This window comes from Polypterus senegalus, chromosome 3, assembly GCF_016835505.1.
Source record: "Polypterus senegalus isolate Bchr_013 chromosome 3, ASM1683550v1, whole genome shotgun sequence".
In the NCBI taxonomy this organism is placed as follows: Eukaryota; Metazoa; Chordata; class Cladistia; order Polypteriformes; family Polypteridae; genus Polypterus; species Polypterus senegalus.
Genome location: NC_053156.1, coordinates 290,446,241 through 290,463,382, shown reverse-complemented (window position 1 = coordinate 290,463,382; position 17,142 = coordinate 290,446,241). Strand labels below are relative to the sequence as shown.

At 37.8% G+C, this 17,142-nt stretch overlaps 1 protein-coding gene across 1 annotated transcript in view; it reads right to left on the bottom strand.

Annotated features, from left to right (window-relative positions):
* ipo9 (importin 9) overlaps nt 1–17,142 on the bottom strand; it is a 93,540-nt gene that overhangs the window by 17,589 nt on the left and 58,809 nt on the right. Inside the window, exons 8-18 of the mRNA XM_039749425.1 lie at nt 14,084–14,184; nt 13,833–13,891; nt 13,465–13,616; nt 13,008–13,106; nt 12,322–12,428; nt 7,696–7,835; nt 7,450–7,609; nt 6,912–7,138; nt 3,797–3,945; nt 3,332–3,460; nt 196–471 (exon numbers count right to left, since the gene is read on the bottom strand). Coding sequence (XP_039605359.1) covers nt 196–471; nt 3,332–3,460; nt 3,797–3,945; nt 6,912–7,138; nt 7,450–7,609; nt 7,696–7,835; nt 12,322–12,428; nt 13,008–13,106; nt 13,465–13,616; nt 13,833–13,891; nt 14,084–14,184 — 1,599 coding nt within the window. The remainder of the gene's footprint in view (nt 1–195; nt 472–3,331; nt 3,461–3,796; nt 3,946–6,911; nt 7,139–7,449; nt 7,610–7,695; nt 7,836–12,321; nt 12,429–13,007; nt 13,107–13,464; nt 13,617–13,832; nt 13,892–14,083; nt 14,185–17,142) is intronic.

The window sequence follows — 17,142 nt, the reverse complement described above, 5'->3', positions numbered from 1 at the left end:
ACAATAAAACACAAATATTTCTTTCTCTTGCAGTTAGAAGCCAAGAATGAACAAGGACGATTTTCTATACGAAACCCAAACTAGACAAGACATCGAACACAACAAAAGAAATAGCAATGAATCTCACAAATCCATACATAATAACCCTAGTAACAAGGTCAAGATGTGTTATAATAGCAACATCAAAAGGCACACCTGCATGACACTGAGGGTCTCTGCTTGCTGCATCTTACTTAAAATGGCTCTAAGGATCTGATCGAGGTTGTCCCCCAGTTGTGCACCAGCTTTGGCAATAAGTGTTGACACTAGACGACCAACAAAAGCAGCTGTAAACTCAGAGGTACGTGGATCCAGGAGTTGACTGACAACCTGCATAACATACCACAGACCACTGTGGCCCTGTTCATCATGCCATTGGGCAATCTGCTCCAGTGCTACAGACACGTAGGCTCGGAGGCACTCTCCACCATTCTAATAGAAGAGAAAAGAAAAAAAAAACAATCAAGTGAGATAAGAGATTATCTTTTCCCTTATTTACGTTTTAAACAGTGGTGAGAAAAGACTGATGTAGGCCTTCATCCTGAATTTTATTATGGGGAAGAATTTCCACATTTAAGTTTCAAAAATTCTACATACATGAATGAGATATCAATAACCAAAAACCACTATTAATGCAAAATAAATCTCTTTGTATTTAGACAATATTGTAATGATAATTGATTCAGTAAATGAGTATGAACAAATATACCCTTACAGCCAGCTAACCATTTCTAGTGAACAATACTGATAAGTTGCCTTTCTTCAAGTGAACTTACTTGAGGATCTTACAGCTTACAGATGTTGCTAACAAACCTTAACCTTACAATCAACACTCCTCAGACTAGCGGGAATGGCTTTGACTCTCTATGCTTCTCCTTTCACAACAGTTTTTAAAAATCACTCTGTCAGTGGAGCTACTAAGATGTGTCCTAGCCGTGCCAAACTTTTGGTTGGTTCATTAATGAATGTTCTTTTCTTGACACCTTTACATTACAAGTGACTTCTAAAACAGATACATAAATAACCATTTTTTAATTACTGTGCAAGTGGAGCTACTGTGGGCATTAAAATGTAACTAGCTATGCCAACATTTTGATTGGTTGATTAATGAATATTCTTTTCCTGCCACCTATACTTTACAATAGACCTGCATAAAAGATATACTAATAATCATATTGGTGGTGGAAAATAATGGTGGCCACACAAAATATTGACACTTTGGGCACAATTTGGACATTTTTCACTTAGGGGTGGACTCACTGTTGTTGCCAGCGGTTTAGACATTAATGGCTGTGTGTTGAGTTATTTTGAGGGGACAGCAAATTTACACTGTGATACAAGCTGTTCACGGACTACTTGACATTGTATCAAAGTGTCATATCTTCAGTGTTGTCCCATGAAAAGATATAATAAAATATTTACAAAAATGTGAGGGGTGTACTCACTTTTGTGAGATACTGTAGCTATTCTCACACAGTGAGACACAAACGTATCTACAGGAGTGCAAACATTTCTAGGAGATGCATACTTGCACAGCCTTAGATGTATCCTTAACGAATTTGGAGTTTCCATTTTGTAAAAATGCATTTTTTTTTTGCCAACACAAAAAATGCATGCATTACTCATGTACTGTCATGTAAGAAGGTTGTGACAAGCATTTCTTTTGAATTTAATGACATTTACAAAGCATTAGTAAAGCGTTAATTCATCTCTGCAATGTGAAGTATTAACAAAACTTCACTTTGGAGTGGTCTGAAGTGACTTACCCGAGTCACATTTGCTTTAAATTACATATTTAGTTATAAGACTTATATTTACATTTTATTTATTTGGCCGACACCTTTATCCAAGGCAACTTACAATTGGTCGCATTTCTTTTGGTTTTTGCGAAAGGAGCACAGGCAGGTCAAGTGATTTGCTCATGGTCACACAGCGTCAGTAGCAGGAATTGAACCCACCGCCTCTGGGCTTGAAATCCGAAGCCTTATACGCTACACTACGCTGCCTGCAAATATCTATAAAATCCATCAAACTAACAGGTAATTCTACCGTCATATCAATGTGCCTCACTACACAGAGATGAATAAACTGCCTACTGATGTTTTATAAGGGTTATGAAGGCCAAAAGAAGCCATCATAGCCCTACCTGTACCGTATACTACACAAAATTATACATAACAAAAACCTGGAATTTAAAGCAAATATGCAACTTAAGAGTTTTGAACCTAGTTTTGTTAAACTTGACTTGCTTTTCAATAAAATCAAACAAATGTTTAAAAAAAAGAGAGTTTTTTTTTTAAATATCATGAACTCTAAAAAATGACTATGACTAAAATAATGAAAACTGGACACACGCTACTGGTATTTATTTTGTAACAGCCAGCTGGATAGTGCTCTTTTTTAACAAATGTAGCATGAAAGGATTCAGTGCGTGCCGTGCTTTCACACAAGGTGCCCTGCCAGATTCACCATGCTGAATAACTCTCTGAAAGGCAGACAAGGTCAACTGATTAGCTGAAAAATGGTGGCATACAAGGGAGAGAACCACCAAAAAGAAAGATGGTTGAATAATTTTTTTGTCCTTTCTGACTAGAAGTCACAACGTTACAATCTTTTATACCCTTAAGAGTAGCATATGCTTGTCACTGAAATCTTATCAATCCACAAGGATGTATCCTGTTAACAGTAAACCTTGAAGCTGAATATTAAACTTTTATTAACAGGTGATTCATGCTTTTTAAATTATGGATGATTTTTTTCAACACTTCCTCCAAATTAGGATGTTTCTTCATGCCATTAATAAATCAGTCACACTGAAAATGAATGAGAACAGCAGCCAACTTCCAGCTTCTACTTCATAGCAGCAACAAGACTGAGAAATAACTGATATTTTAAGATTGTGAAGAATAAACTTAGAGGACAGTCGTTTTTAACAAAGGCACTTAGTACTAATGTTTAACTTATACACACCTACGTACATTTTATTCTGCTTATTAGCACACATACGGTATGTTTATATGTCTGTTAATGCAAGAATTATAAAAACACTGTGGTCTACAACCATTATATACCATAAATAGTTAGCAAAACCAAGTTTATTTGCATTTCAATTTACCCCAGCATGTGAAAAACATTTTGAAAACAACTGAATTATGATAAACAGTCAATTTACTATAATAACAGGTTTGCAAGTCTGGCAATTATTTCATAATTAGACTGGTACACTGCTTTCCTTACGGACAAACCTAATCAGAAAAAAAAAATGCCCATCCCAACACCCTTTTTCACCCACCTGCATAATGGCATTGTCGTCTGTATTGAGAGTACACTGTGCAACAACAGGGAAAGCCTGGCAGATCAGCAGCTCAGAAAGTGGAGGCTGTGTGTTCCTCACCACTGTTGTCAAAATATCAATAGCTGTCTGAGGCACAAGAAAAGTTGATTATTACGATGATCATGGCACACACAACGACTGCATAATGAATAAAACGTTTGGACACAACCCAGTAGACATCTCTATTGTACTGTATGGATATGCATTGTTGAAATCAAAGATACAACAAACATTTTAGAAAATGTTGCTGGAATTAATGTATATGTAACAAGTGAGTTACTATACGAGACACATCCCAAGCAATATTATTACACACATTTTCAATAAATAAAAAAAAAAGGAACCACATAGGCAAGAAAATTAAGATCTTAAAACAAAAGCCAGTCTGCTTTTGCACAACTTATCAGCAACTCTTCAACTCACCGCACATAGGCCAGAAGGAATTTTGTCAGCTGGAGCCTGCATGATGCTGACCAAAGTTGGAATAAGCCTCATCTGCATGGGCCCCTGGCAAGCTTCAATCTGGGCCAGTTCCTTGAAAATATCTTGGGCTAGAGAGGCAACTACTGGATCTGTAGATAAATAAATAAATCTTTGTAACTCACTTACTTTTAGGTTTTACTTTCTGTGGTAATGCAGGGAACCAAATATACACAAGAAAATCCCTTATAGAAGATGCCAATGCATGTACAAATTGTTATAACATCTCTGGTGGGCAATAATGTTAGACACTGATTACATTGCAGCTTTCTCTCTTTTTTTTCAACACTTTTTAGTATTTAAGACTTAGTTATAATAAATATTGTTTAAGGAAAACTCAGGGAATGCCACTATAATCTCGCTGATTGTTATCGTCAATGATAAAGTAACAACAACGTCTTGCTTGATAGCACAGTGCATGCTTGTTAGCACCTCACTTATTTAGTATTCTGAGGTTGAACCCTTCCATTTCAGGTTGGGAGCGTGTACTGATACAGAGCATTATCAAAACCCACCTATCAAAGTCTTTGGTTTTATATACTGTATATGTGTATATATATATATATATATATATATATATATATATATATATATATATATATATATATATATATATATAAAAGTACTATTCAGAATCTGTTATAAATGTAAAATGTACAGTAATACTACATATAGCTGTACCTTTCTAGCTAGTGTTTTAAATAATAAATTACCAATTATGACAAGACAGAAACAGTTATTTGCAGCAGTTTAAGACCGAGTTTATATAAACATACATGTACAGAAGTAAGATAATCTGAAACACACTTAACATATGCGTGCAAACTTGCAGGCAGAAAGCCCTTTTGTGTTTATGCCTTTGGATTTATTTAGATACCTCTATTTAAATTTGTGTTTATAATTTACAAGTGCATAATACATAGTTTCCAAAAAACAGTGCACTAGCAGGTGAAACAACAAGCTGGGAGTTACAATGTGAATGAGTATTGTTAACTTAATTTTAACTTGTAGCAATCTAAAGTACAAACCGGATTCCAAAAAAGTTGGGACACTAAAAAAATTGTGAATAAAAACTGAATGCAATGATGTGGAGATGGCAAATGTCAATATTTTATTTGTAATAGAACGTAGATGACAGATCAAACGTTTAATCCGAGTAAATGTATCATTTTAAAGGAAAAATATGTTGATTCAAAATTTCATGGTGTCAATAAATCCCAAAAAAGTTGGCACAAGTAGCAATAAAAGGCTGGAAAAAGTAAATTTGAGCATAACGAAGAGCTGGAAGACCAATTAACACTAATTAGGTCAATTGGCAACATGATTGGGTATAAAAAGAGCTTCTCAGAGTGGCAGTGTCTTTTAGAAGCCAAGATGGGTAGAGGATCACCAATTCCCACAATGTTGCGCAGAAAGATAGTGGAGCAATATCAGAAAGGTGTTATCCAGCGAAAAATTGCAAAGACTTTGCATCTATCATCATCAACTGTGCATAACATCATCCGAAGATTCAGAGAATCTGGAACAATCTCTGTGCGTAAGGGTCAAGGCCATAAAACCATACTGGATGCCCGTGATCTCCGGGTCCTTAAACGACACTGCACCACAACCAGGATGCTACTGTAAAGGAAATCACAGAATGGGCTCAGGAATACTTCCAGAAACCATTGTCAGTGAACACAATCCACCGTGCTGAAACTCTACAGTGCAAAGAAGAAGCCATTTCTAAGCAAGATCCATAAGCTCAGGCGTTGCCACTGGGCCAGGGATCATTTAAAATGGAGTGTGGCAAAATGGAAGACTGTTCTGTGGTCAGGCGAGTCACGATTTAAGTTCTTTTTGGAAATCTGGGACGCCATGTCATCCGGACCAAAGAGGACAAGGACAACCCAAGTTGTTATCAACGCTCAGTTCAGAAGCCTGCATCTCTGATGGTATGGGGTTGCATGAGTGTGTGTGGCATGGGCAGCTTGCATGTCTGGAAAGGCACCATCAGTGCAGAAAAATATATTCAGGTTCTAGAACAACATATGCTCCCATCTAGACGTCATCTCTTTCAGGGAAGACCCTGCATCAATCACAACATCATGGCTGCGTAGGAGAAGGATCCGGGTACTGAAATGGCCAGTCTGCAGTCCAGATCTTTCACCTATAGAGAACATTTGGCGCATCATAAAGAGGAAGGTGCGACAAAGAAGGCCCAAGACGATTGAACAGTTAGAGGCCTGTATTAGACAAGAATGGGAGAGCATTCCTATTTCTAAACTTGAGAAACTGGTCTCCTCGGTCCCCAGACGTCTGTTGAGTGTTGTAAGAAGAAGGGGAGATGCCACACAGTGGTGAAAATGGCCTTGTCCCAACTTTTTTGGGATTTGTTGATTCATGAAAATTCATGAAATTCTGAATCAACATATTTTTCCCTTAAAATGATACATTTTCTCAGTTTAAACTTTTGTTCCGTGATTTATGTTCTATTCTGAATAAAATATTAGAAGTTGGCACCTCCACATCATTGCATTCAGTTTTTATTCACGATTTGTATAGTGTCCCAACTTTTTTGGAATCCGGTTTGTAGCTCTTGTTCATAAAACTGAACAGAAAAATGAGTCATAGTAAATTTGTTGTCACTTTTAAACCACATCAATACTTACAGTAAGAATTATTAGTATCAAGACTTAAGCATTAGTACATGTGTGGAAAGGACTCTTTTTCCAAGTTGGACAAAGCAGTTTTAAGTTTTTTGACTGCAAAGAAATACATAAAGACTACTCAAAAATGGGGCATAGTGCCAGTTCCAGCCTTTTCAAAGAAGAGGAATTGGTGAATACCATCAATAATGCCATCTACAGGCAGAACTGCTTCATTAAAAGAGGAGGAGGAGGAGGAAGAGAAGACATATCTTGTCATCACAATCTCCTCTTTTACAGGTGACCACCATCACTATCAATAAGTAAGAAGAAATAGGTACAACATTAAAAAATATTTCCACATGTAGTGGTGATGTAGAGGTGCTGCCTGCCAAAAGAAAGATGAAGCAAACAGTGTCACAAACTCTCACCATTACTATACTTGAGGAAGATAGCGATTGTAAGCGGACAGATCTTGTTTTCCACACTAGATGTGAAATCTGGACTGACTGTGCATACGATACACAGGGTCTCCATGACCAGCGTCAGCACCTCAGAACTGAACTGAGCTGCCAACTGTATGAGCCCTTCAAGAACGCTGGGTAGAAAAGGTTGTAAAATATGTGTGCTTTCTGAGATCTTCAACTGATCACAGTACCTAAGACAGAAAAGAGTAAATGATTACACTTTTGACAATATTCTATAAATGCTTTCACTATCACTATACTATAACCAGGTATTTTAAGGATCATATACAAATCAGAGCATCAATTTCCTTAAATTTAGCCCAATTCCAATTTCATTAATCCAGAATAACTATATAGGAAGGACTGTACAAATCTTAAGAATGCTTAAGTTTTTCCCCCTAGCTAAAAAATCTACTATATTTGTAGTTAAAGCTTGACCATCCTGCTCATGAAGTACTATAGCATCTAGCATAATGAGACACACTAATGAAAAATCTCTCACCCCCAGATAGCACGGACAGCAGAGATCCTGACAGAAGGAGGCTGGTTTTCATGGAGACCACTAACTGTCGCTTGCAGGAATTGCTGGATGAGCTCAGGGGACATAGCAGCAGTGAAGCGGCTCGCTGCCCATAGGGCACGACCCAGGAGAAAAGGGGAAACTGCAAAGAAACAGAAAGAGTGGTGAGGAGGAGGAGGTGACTTCTTCTGCTTTAGAGACAAAGAAGATAATAGAATATAAGGTTACCTGAAAGGTTGAGGTCCGAAAGAATGACATTTGTGAGGAAACCATGCATGTCAAACTGGATATGGCCATTCTTAACATTGTCAGTTATGATACTCTTCACAGAGCCAAGAGCCAACATACAGGCTTCATGTACTTTCCACCTACAGAAACAATGGTAAGATAATTAGTTAATGTCACAGGCAGTTTTAAGGCTGCACTCTGCATAACCTTCTTATCAAGGCTTTAACAATTATATAGTGCATGCCCTTAATTAAAATGACTTGCAAATCAAAGCCATATGTGTACAGAATAGATATTTTTCTATAATATAGAACTGTATCATCATATTAACTCTTTGAGGGCTAAATATTTGTTCCAAAAAACTCAAGTTTTCTGAAAAGCACACAAAGCAATGGATTTCACACATAAATCAACATAAAACATCTGTTGCTACGTGCCGTGGCTGCTGTTGGCTTATGTTGGCTTAGGCCGTCTGTAGTTTTCTTTTTTTTTTTTTCTGTCCTCCCTGGCCATCGGGCCTTACTTTTATTTTATGTTAATTAGTGTTCTCTAATTTTAATTTTTACTTTGTCTTTTATCTCTTTCTTCATCATGTAAAGCACTTTGAGCTACATGATTTGTATGAAAATATGCTATATAAATAAATGTTATTGTTGTATTATGGCTTATGTTTGGCATCTCTGGCGGCAGTGGCTGTGTGGGGGCACCTCAATGAACGGTTTATTGTGGTGGCGGTCTGCGCCACAACCACCTAGTCAAAGCACGGTGATGTCCTACATTGATGGATTAAAGGCCACACGTGACCGTCATCATCAAGTCCTTCCATGAGAACCCTAAATACAAAGAGGACTGATCATTTATGTTAGGCAGAATGCCCAGAGGGGACTGGAACCCCTGCAGATTTTATTTTTTCTCAGGCCATCTGTAGTTTTCTTTTTTTTTTTTCTGTCCTCCCTGGCCATCGGGCCTTACTTTTATTTTATGTTAATTAGTGTTCTCTAATTTTAATTTTTACTTTGTCTTTTATCTTTCTTCATCATGTAAAGCACTTTGAGCTACATGATTTGTATGAAAATATGCTATATAAATAAATGTTATTGTTGTATTACGGCTTATGTTTGGCATCTCTGGCGGCAGTGGCTGTGTGGGGGCACCTCAATGAACAGCAAGAATGCACAGTGGGCCTGCTGCCTGGATGTCTTAACACAGCAGGTTGGTTGTGGTGGCGGTTGCAGTGTAACATGATATATGGTGGCCCTCTCAGGTGAACGCTGCTGTAGGTGCATCAGCTACATGAAAGTGTTTAGCCCAACAATCAGCTGGGGGCCAATCAGATGATGCTGGTACCTCGTTTTCGATACCCATCTCCAGATCACTTGCATCAAACTCTGAGTCTGACAAGTCAGAGTTCTATTCAACGAAATTGTGTAAAACGTCCATTAAGTATTTTGCTTTGCACATTCGCTTTGGTTCTCTCGCCAGATGTCGGTGCCATTTTAGAGGATGTTTGCTCTTCGCTACTCATGCGTGTGTAGGGAAACGAGGTTAAATTAACAAAGCTATGTATCTTTCCTTGTAGCAAAAAGAGTTGAACTAAAACATAAGGGTGAGTTTTGTTGCAGTTTACCAGTGATCCCCGTCCTCTACCCCTGAATTTTGACAAAAGTTGACATCAGCCCTAAAAGAGTTAAGTAGCCCACTCAAAGTCACATATAGATCTAGCAGTGGGTCATCCAGCCCTGCAAGTTACGTTAAATCAGCACAGCCATAAACCGGGAGTAAGTAATGGTTCCTCTCTGTTACTGTTAATTTTTTTTATTATTTTTTTTCTCCTATCAAGCAGTTTTATATGTCTAAATTAATCAATTTCAATTACGAATGGACATATGCTCCACAGTAAAATTACCAAAAGAGCAAACGTGTTATGTCCAGCTTACACAAATAACAGAATATGACATTTCTTGTGAATGGCAAGGAAACAAACAAATTGATTTTTGCGTGCAAAGCAATATAACCACTTAGGGCAGTCAAAGCTCTCATTGTAGGCAGTTTGGGTTTAGACCACAAAGTACACCTCAAAATTCTACAAACCTGTTGGTGCACCCTGTTTTTATCCGAGTAGATAAGGCCAATTCTCCCCACATTTTTGTGGATCTTATCCAGATAATTATTTACAGTACATCAAAGACATGCTGGTAAGGTTAAATACAGACCCCAAATTGGCCTTGTAAGAGTGTAAGTGACTCCCATCCTACTCGGGGTTGGTTCTTAACATGTGCACAATTTTGCTGGGGGGCTTTGAATTGGATTAAGCAAGTCTGAGGATGTTGTGCCATATATCAGTATAAACTAAAAGCACATCATCTTGTTGGGTGACAAACAAAAGATACGCTGCACCCCTTAGCCAGTGTTTAAGAGAAATGCTTCTGCTTTAATACTTATATGATTATGTAGCAAAACTTTAGCCTTAACGTGACTGCAACTGGGCCGACACAAATACACTGCTGGATGGAGTCAAAATGTGCTGTGGCAATAAGGCCCTTACAGTATACAGTACCTATAAAGATTTCCCAAAACAGAACAGACCCCTGATTTCTCTCTTTGCATAGCAGTTGCCAACACAAAATTAGAGTACAATTTACAGATGTGCCCATATGTTTACACTTTCTATGCAGAGATAAATGTCATATGTATTCTATATACCATACTTCACCACTGGGATGATATTTTCATGCTGGTATGCAATGTCCTTTTTATGGCATATGTATTGTTGAGTGCACCCGATTGTCCTCACACGGGGCACGAAGGTTGCCGGTTCGAATCTCAAATGCCAAAAGGGACTCTGCTCTGTTGGGCCCTTGAGCAAGGCCCTTAACCTGCACTTGCTGAGCGCATTGAGCAGTGAGAAAAGCGCTATATAAATGCAATGAATTATTATGCTTCCCAAACAACTCAACCATAGTTTCTTCAATCTGCAAAACATTTTCCCAACACCACTGTGGAGTATCAATGTCATTTTAATTTAATCCTGATGCTCTGCATATTCAATTAATTATCATTACTATTCATGGTGGCTCCAAAATCCGTACTAACCCCTACTCTCTCTTCTGTTCTTTTTCCGGTTTATTGTGGTGGCGGTCTGCGCCACCACCACCTAATCAAAGCACGGTGATGTCCTACATTGATGAATTAAAGGCCAGAAGTCCACGTGACCGTCATCATCAAGTCCTTCCATGAGAACCCTAAATACAAAGAGGACTGATCATTTATGTTAGGCAGAATGCCCAGAGGGGACTGGAATCCCTGCAGATTTTATTTTTTCTCAGGCCGTCTGTAGTTTGTTTTTTTTTGGTTTTTTTTTCTGTCCTCCCTGGCCATCGGGCCTTACTTTTATTTTATGTTAATTAGTGTTCTCTAATTTTAATTCTTACTTTGTCTTTTATCTCTTTCTTCATCATGTAAAGCACTTTGAGCTACATGATTTGTATGAAAATATGCTATATAAATAAATGTTATTGTTGTATTTGGCAAAGTTTTGGAGTTGAGTGATATTTTTTTTTTGAGACTGGCTGCTTCCACCTTGGTTTCCTGCCACGGACATCATTTGCCTTTTCAATGTTTTGTGTATGGTTGACTCATGAACAGAGATTTTAACCTGTTCCAGTGATTCTTTCAAGCCTTTAGCTGTTACTCTACAGTGTTTTCTTCCTCCTCACTAAGCACTGTGAGACGTGCCTTTCAAGTCACCTTGGCTGAATGCCGAAATCTAGGGAGATTAGCCACACTAGTAAATAATCTGCATTTTATACATAGTTAGTCTAAATGCAGACTAATGAATATCTAAACTCTTTCTAATTCTTTCATAACCCTTTCCAGATTTATTGCAAATCAACAATACTCGATCATAGATCTTCTGAGATCATTTGTGCAAGGCATGCTTCATATCAGCACATGCTTCTTGTGAATGACAAACTTAAAATGTTTGAATCTTTTATATAAAAGAAAAAAAAAACCCGCTCCAAGTACTGTAGCTCTAAACCACACCTCCAAACTTGTTTGACTGGTTGGTCTCCAAGTTTGCCAACTTTCTCCTGTTAGCTTTTGCTGACGTCATTAACCTAGGAGTCCACAGACTTTTTCCAACCTACACTGTCAATGTTTAAATGGTGTATTCAATATGTACAAGAACAAACCGATAATTTGTACATATTAGTTAAACCAAACTGTGCTTGCTCATTATTGTACATTAAATGAAGATCAGATCATTTTTAAGACAAATTTATACATAAACTCGGTTATTCTCAAAGAGATCACATACTTTTTTTTTTGTGCCACTATATCACAGTAGGAAGTCTTTCTGTGTAAATTACATTCCATAGAACTGTTTCTGGTCTGGGCATCTTGAAATCCTGTGCCACATCTCTGATATGGCATTCTAAAGCAAAAAAGCATTAAATTATGATGAAACCTTCTATCCAGTGGGGACAAAAAGAAGTCTCTTTTTCTCCATCTCAAAGCTGGACTTAGGCATCAAAAAATTTTCTCGAGACAGAAGTTTCAAACTAAACATCTCAGTGTATACTTTGCCTTTAGTTTCAATTTTCTGTCCCATTACCCCATTCTCACCAGTGTTCATTGCCTCCATTCTTTGCTTGCTCTGCCTCCTGTAAGTGCCGAGTGGCAGCAGCAGCCAAGGCAGCAGCACTCTCATTCTGAAACTCGGTGGCAACTGCCTAAAATGAGGAACAAAAAATATCAGTTGCAAATTTGTGCAGAGAAAAGCCAAGCAAAATGACACCTTTTATTGGCTAACTAAAAAGATTACAATATGCAAGCTTTCGAGGCAACTCAGGCCCCTTCTTCAGGCAAAGATGTAATACAGAAACTGAAGTTTCCTGTGTTTATATCCACACACTAGGACAAGAAACAACAATGGTAAATTTTTAAATAAAACTCTTAAATGTAAAAAATTAATAGGTTCATTCAGGCTAAGATTAATTTAACAGGAGATAGAAGAACAATGAACATGTTCAATTTAAGAGTTTTCATTTAAAAATGTACCATTGTTGTTTCTTGTCCTAGTGTGTGGATATAAACACAGGAAACTTCAGTTTCTGTATTACATCTCGCCTGAAGAAGGGGCCTGAGTTGCCTCGAAAGCTTGCATATTGTAATCTTTTTAGTTAGCCAATAAAAGGTGTCATTTTGCTTGGCTTTTCTCTACATTCATAATGGCTAACACGGTACAACAATCTAGTACTACAAATTTGTGCGGAAAATTCATCTAAAAACTACAGATAAAAATCACACACCAGAAGTAAATCTTGAGCAGAAATCCGAACCGAATAGGAAAAGGTGTCATCGTCCTCATCCTCAACAAACTGCTGTGGATTAGCTGTCCATACTTTTATCTGCATGTGAAAAACGGACATTTTTAAAGAAAATAAAAAAGGCCTCATATTTTAAAACATATTCACACCCCCATGCCTAACATTTTCATAGCGCTTCTTGTTTACATGCTATTATCCAAACCTTAGTAGACCACCATGCTTTTCTAAGGAAACTGAAATGTTTAATAAAGTTTACATATTCACATCCCCATGCCTAGAATTCTCACAGTACTTCTTATTTACAGGATATCATTTGAACTTCAGTAAACCACAATGCTGTTATCTACTCAAATATTAAACCACATAATGTAAATTTCTACTGTAAATGCCAATGGAAAGACATCAAAAAGTTAAATGTTGTTTGCAGTTTGGGCCTCACCTGGTCTTCTGTGATCTGCATGTATAGAATGATGTAATAAATGAGCTCAGGAAGGGCTTTCTTCACAGTACTTTTAAACTTGTTGTTCTCTAACAAGGTGTGCACAAACTCAAAGATGCTGAACACAAGGTTTTCAAAACCCAGAACCTCACCTATAGAAGAATACGATGGAAGGAGATCAGGAAAATAACCAAAAATGGAGGCTGTAATCCATCTGTATGAATCCAACACAGAAAATTATATAAACCCTTGGCCCATGCTGACTATTACTCCTTGTAATCAAAGTAATTTATCTTCGACTAACCTTCTGTCCTGATCCAAACACTAATAATAGAAATGAGTAGCAAAATGCATACAAATAAACTCACCGTCAGAGTCAACAGGATCATCTACTTCCTCGGTGTAGTTCACCTCTGTCCTTACATAGGTAAAAGCAAGAAAGTTAAGGAACAAATACAAAGGAAGAAAGAATGAGACATGCAAGTAGAATGGCATGTTACTGTTCCTCAGCTGCCTAGTAAATCAATAACAAAACCTTCAAAGATATATAAAAGCATTATTTATACTAAAATTGTGATTAATATCCTTAAACAAAAATTACCCATTACTAAAAGGATATAATGCAGCACTTTCTGTCAGTGTGTTCCACACAATTGGCAAGATCTGTTGCATTGATGACACCATATGCTTTGGGAAGTTCTTTACAAGTGCTGTCACTGCCTAGATGGAGAGGTCAGAAAAATTACTAAATCAGTGCCATTTAAATCATACTTGTAAAGGGTTACAGGAGGACCAGGACCTGGACCTGGACAGCCTCAGGTATACACCTAAAGAGAAACCCACAAGTGTAATTTTGAGTTGACACCTTCACCAACAGGAAAAGACCACTAGGTTCACCAGGAAAATCTGGTCAGGTAATAACTAAGTAGTCCCAATTCACATCTTTCACTAAGTCTTTCCAGAGTCTTGAAGCTGAAGCTGTGTGTTGTACGTCCCAAAGACGTATGTCTACAAACTTTTATAAAGATGTGTTATGGACTATGCTTTGCAATGTCTTTAAGAATACTGAAACCTGGATCAGAGAAGTACAAAACATTCCATATAAGATTTTTTCCTTTATTTATTATAAATACAAAGAGGACTGTCCATTTATGTTAGGTAGAATGGCCAGAGGGGGCTGGGTGGTCTCATGGCCTGGAACCCCTGCAGAGTTTATTTTTTCTCTCCAGCCGTCTGGAGTTTATTTTTTGTTTTTTCTGTCCTCCCTGGCCATCGGACCTTACTCTTATTCTATACTAATTAGTGTTGTCTTATTTTAATTCTTACTTTGTCTTTTTTCTCTTTTCTTCATCATGTAAAGCACTTTGAGCTACATTATTTGTATGAAAATGTGCTATAGAAATAAATGTTGTTTATTGGTATACCACAAACACTACCAAATAATATAAACTTCTTTTCAGATTTCCTTTACAGATTAAGCGGAATGTCCTTTGATTTTAACTTTTATCCTCAAAAATAACATTCATCCTTCTAACTCACTTCTGTAAACAACCTGGAGGATGAAAGGTTGACTTCAGCATAAAGTACCTAATTATTTTCACAGTTTACTCCCTACATCTTTTATATAGAGTCAATCCACAATATTCATGTGCTTAACCTATGCAACTTCAAGCATTCAAATTATTTTATTTGTAACCTCATTTTTACTTTTGCACTGGCAATCTTGCATATTCGCGGGCTTTACAATTAAGTGTCATACAGAAAAAAAAAAATGAGGCACGATGCACGCAAGTGCAAAGTAGTAATAATAATAATTCTTTACATTTATACAGCACTTTTCTCACTGCTCAAAGTGCTTACGTAGAGAGAGTAGGGAGAAGTTCAACCACCACTAATGTGCAGCATCCACATGGATGATGCACCAACAGCCATTTTTGCACTAATATGCTCACATATTAGCTGTTAGTTGGTGAAGAGGTCAGAGGTAGTTAGCCAATTAGAGACAGGGATGATTAGGGGACCAGAATGACTAGGCACTGGTGATTAATTTAGCATTACTTTGGGATACACCCTACTCTTTACAAAGGATCTTTTATGACCACAGAGAGTCAGAACCTTGATTTTATGTCTCACGTGTGTACAAAGGATGGCGCCATTTTTACAGCACAGTGTCTCCATCACTGCACTGGGACACTGGGATCCAAACTTAGACCACAGAGTAAGCGCCCCCTGCTGGTGTCATCATCACCTCTTCTAGTAGCAACCCAAGCTTTTTCCTGGTTGGTCTCCCATCCAAGTACTGGTTGGGCACAAACATGCTTTCCTTCAGAAGGATTACCTGTTCTGAAAGTGCAGGAGGTTTAGTAAGAAAATAAAAGTGTTTGATAAACTTTACAATAGAACGTCAGCAGTTGCTGTCGGTTGTAACCCACTGGCTAAAAGCTGTGATCGATAATAGGATTGGTAGTCTCAAAGTTATCACCTCTGACATGCTACCATATGCTGAGACTCCTGAGGAATTCAAGCATCACGGACAGCAAACTTCGCTAATGTATTATTTCAAGCCAGTGCGTCGTTCACAATCTTCAAAGCCATCTGCCAGCCATGAAGAACAGTGTTGTCAGAGGTGATGTTGAGACATCGCCAGTCCATCTGTCTTCAAACAGCAGCAACTGAAGTATTTTGAACTAAATCTTAAAACTGGATAGATAATGAGAGAGTGTTTGATCATTGACTAGAAATAAGAGCATAAGAACTGGGAACGAATATAAGTAACAACCTGGTTAAGTCTGCAGATGATACCAAGCTAGGTGGATTGGCAGATAATCTTGAATCAGCTGAATCATTACAGAGGGACTTGGACAGTATGCAGGTTCAGGCAGATTGTGGCAAAATAAATTTAACATCAGTAACTGTAAAGTATTACACATTACAAAATGAAAAGTAAATGTAAAGTATTACACATAGGAAGTAAAAATGTTAGGTTTGAAAACCCAATGGGAGGTCTGAAAATTGAAAGTACACCTTATGAGATGGATTTAAGAGCCGTAGTGGGTTCAACACTAAGACTAACAGAATGTGAGATTATATAGCACAATGTGTGGAGTACAAGTCACAGGAGGTTCTGCTCAGTCTTTATAACACGCTGGTGAGGCCTCATCTGGAGTACTGAGTGCAGTTTTGGTCTCCAGGCTACAAAAAGGACATAACAACACTAGAAAAGGTCCAGAGAAGAGCAACTGGGCTGATTAGAGGACTACAGTGGATGAGTTAGGAGAAAAGATTAAAATAACTGAGCCTAACGCTTGCATTAACTTTAGGCCTTGTTAGGTCTGAGTGCACAATGGGAGTTCTGAAAATTGAGAGTACGCCTTATGAGCAGAACATAGGAGTCGTAGTGGACTCTAAGCTGTCGACTGCCAGACAGTGTTCAGAAGCCACTCAGAAGGCTAACAGAATGTGAGGTTATATAGCCTTGATGTGTGGAGTACAAGTCACAGGAGGTTCTGCTCAGTCTTTATAACACACTGGTGAGGCCCCATCTGGAGTACTGGGTGCAGTTTTGGTCTCCAGGCTACAAAGAGGACATAACAGCACAAGAAAAAGTCCAGAGAAGAGCAACTGGGCTGATTAGAGGACTATAGTAGATGAGTTATAAGATTAAAAGAGCTGAGCCTT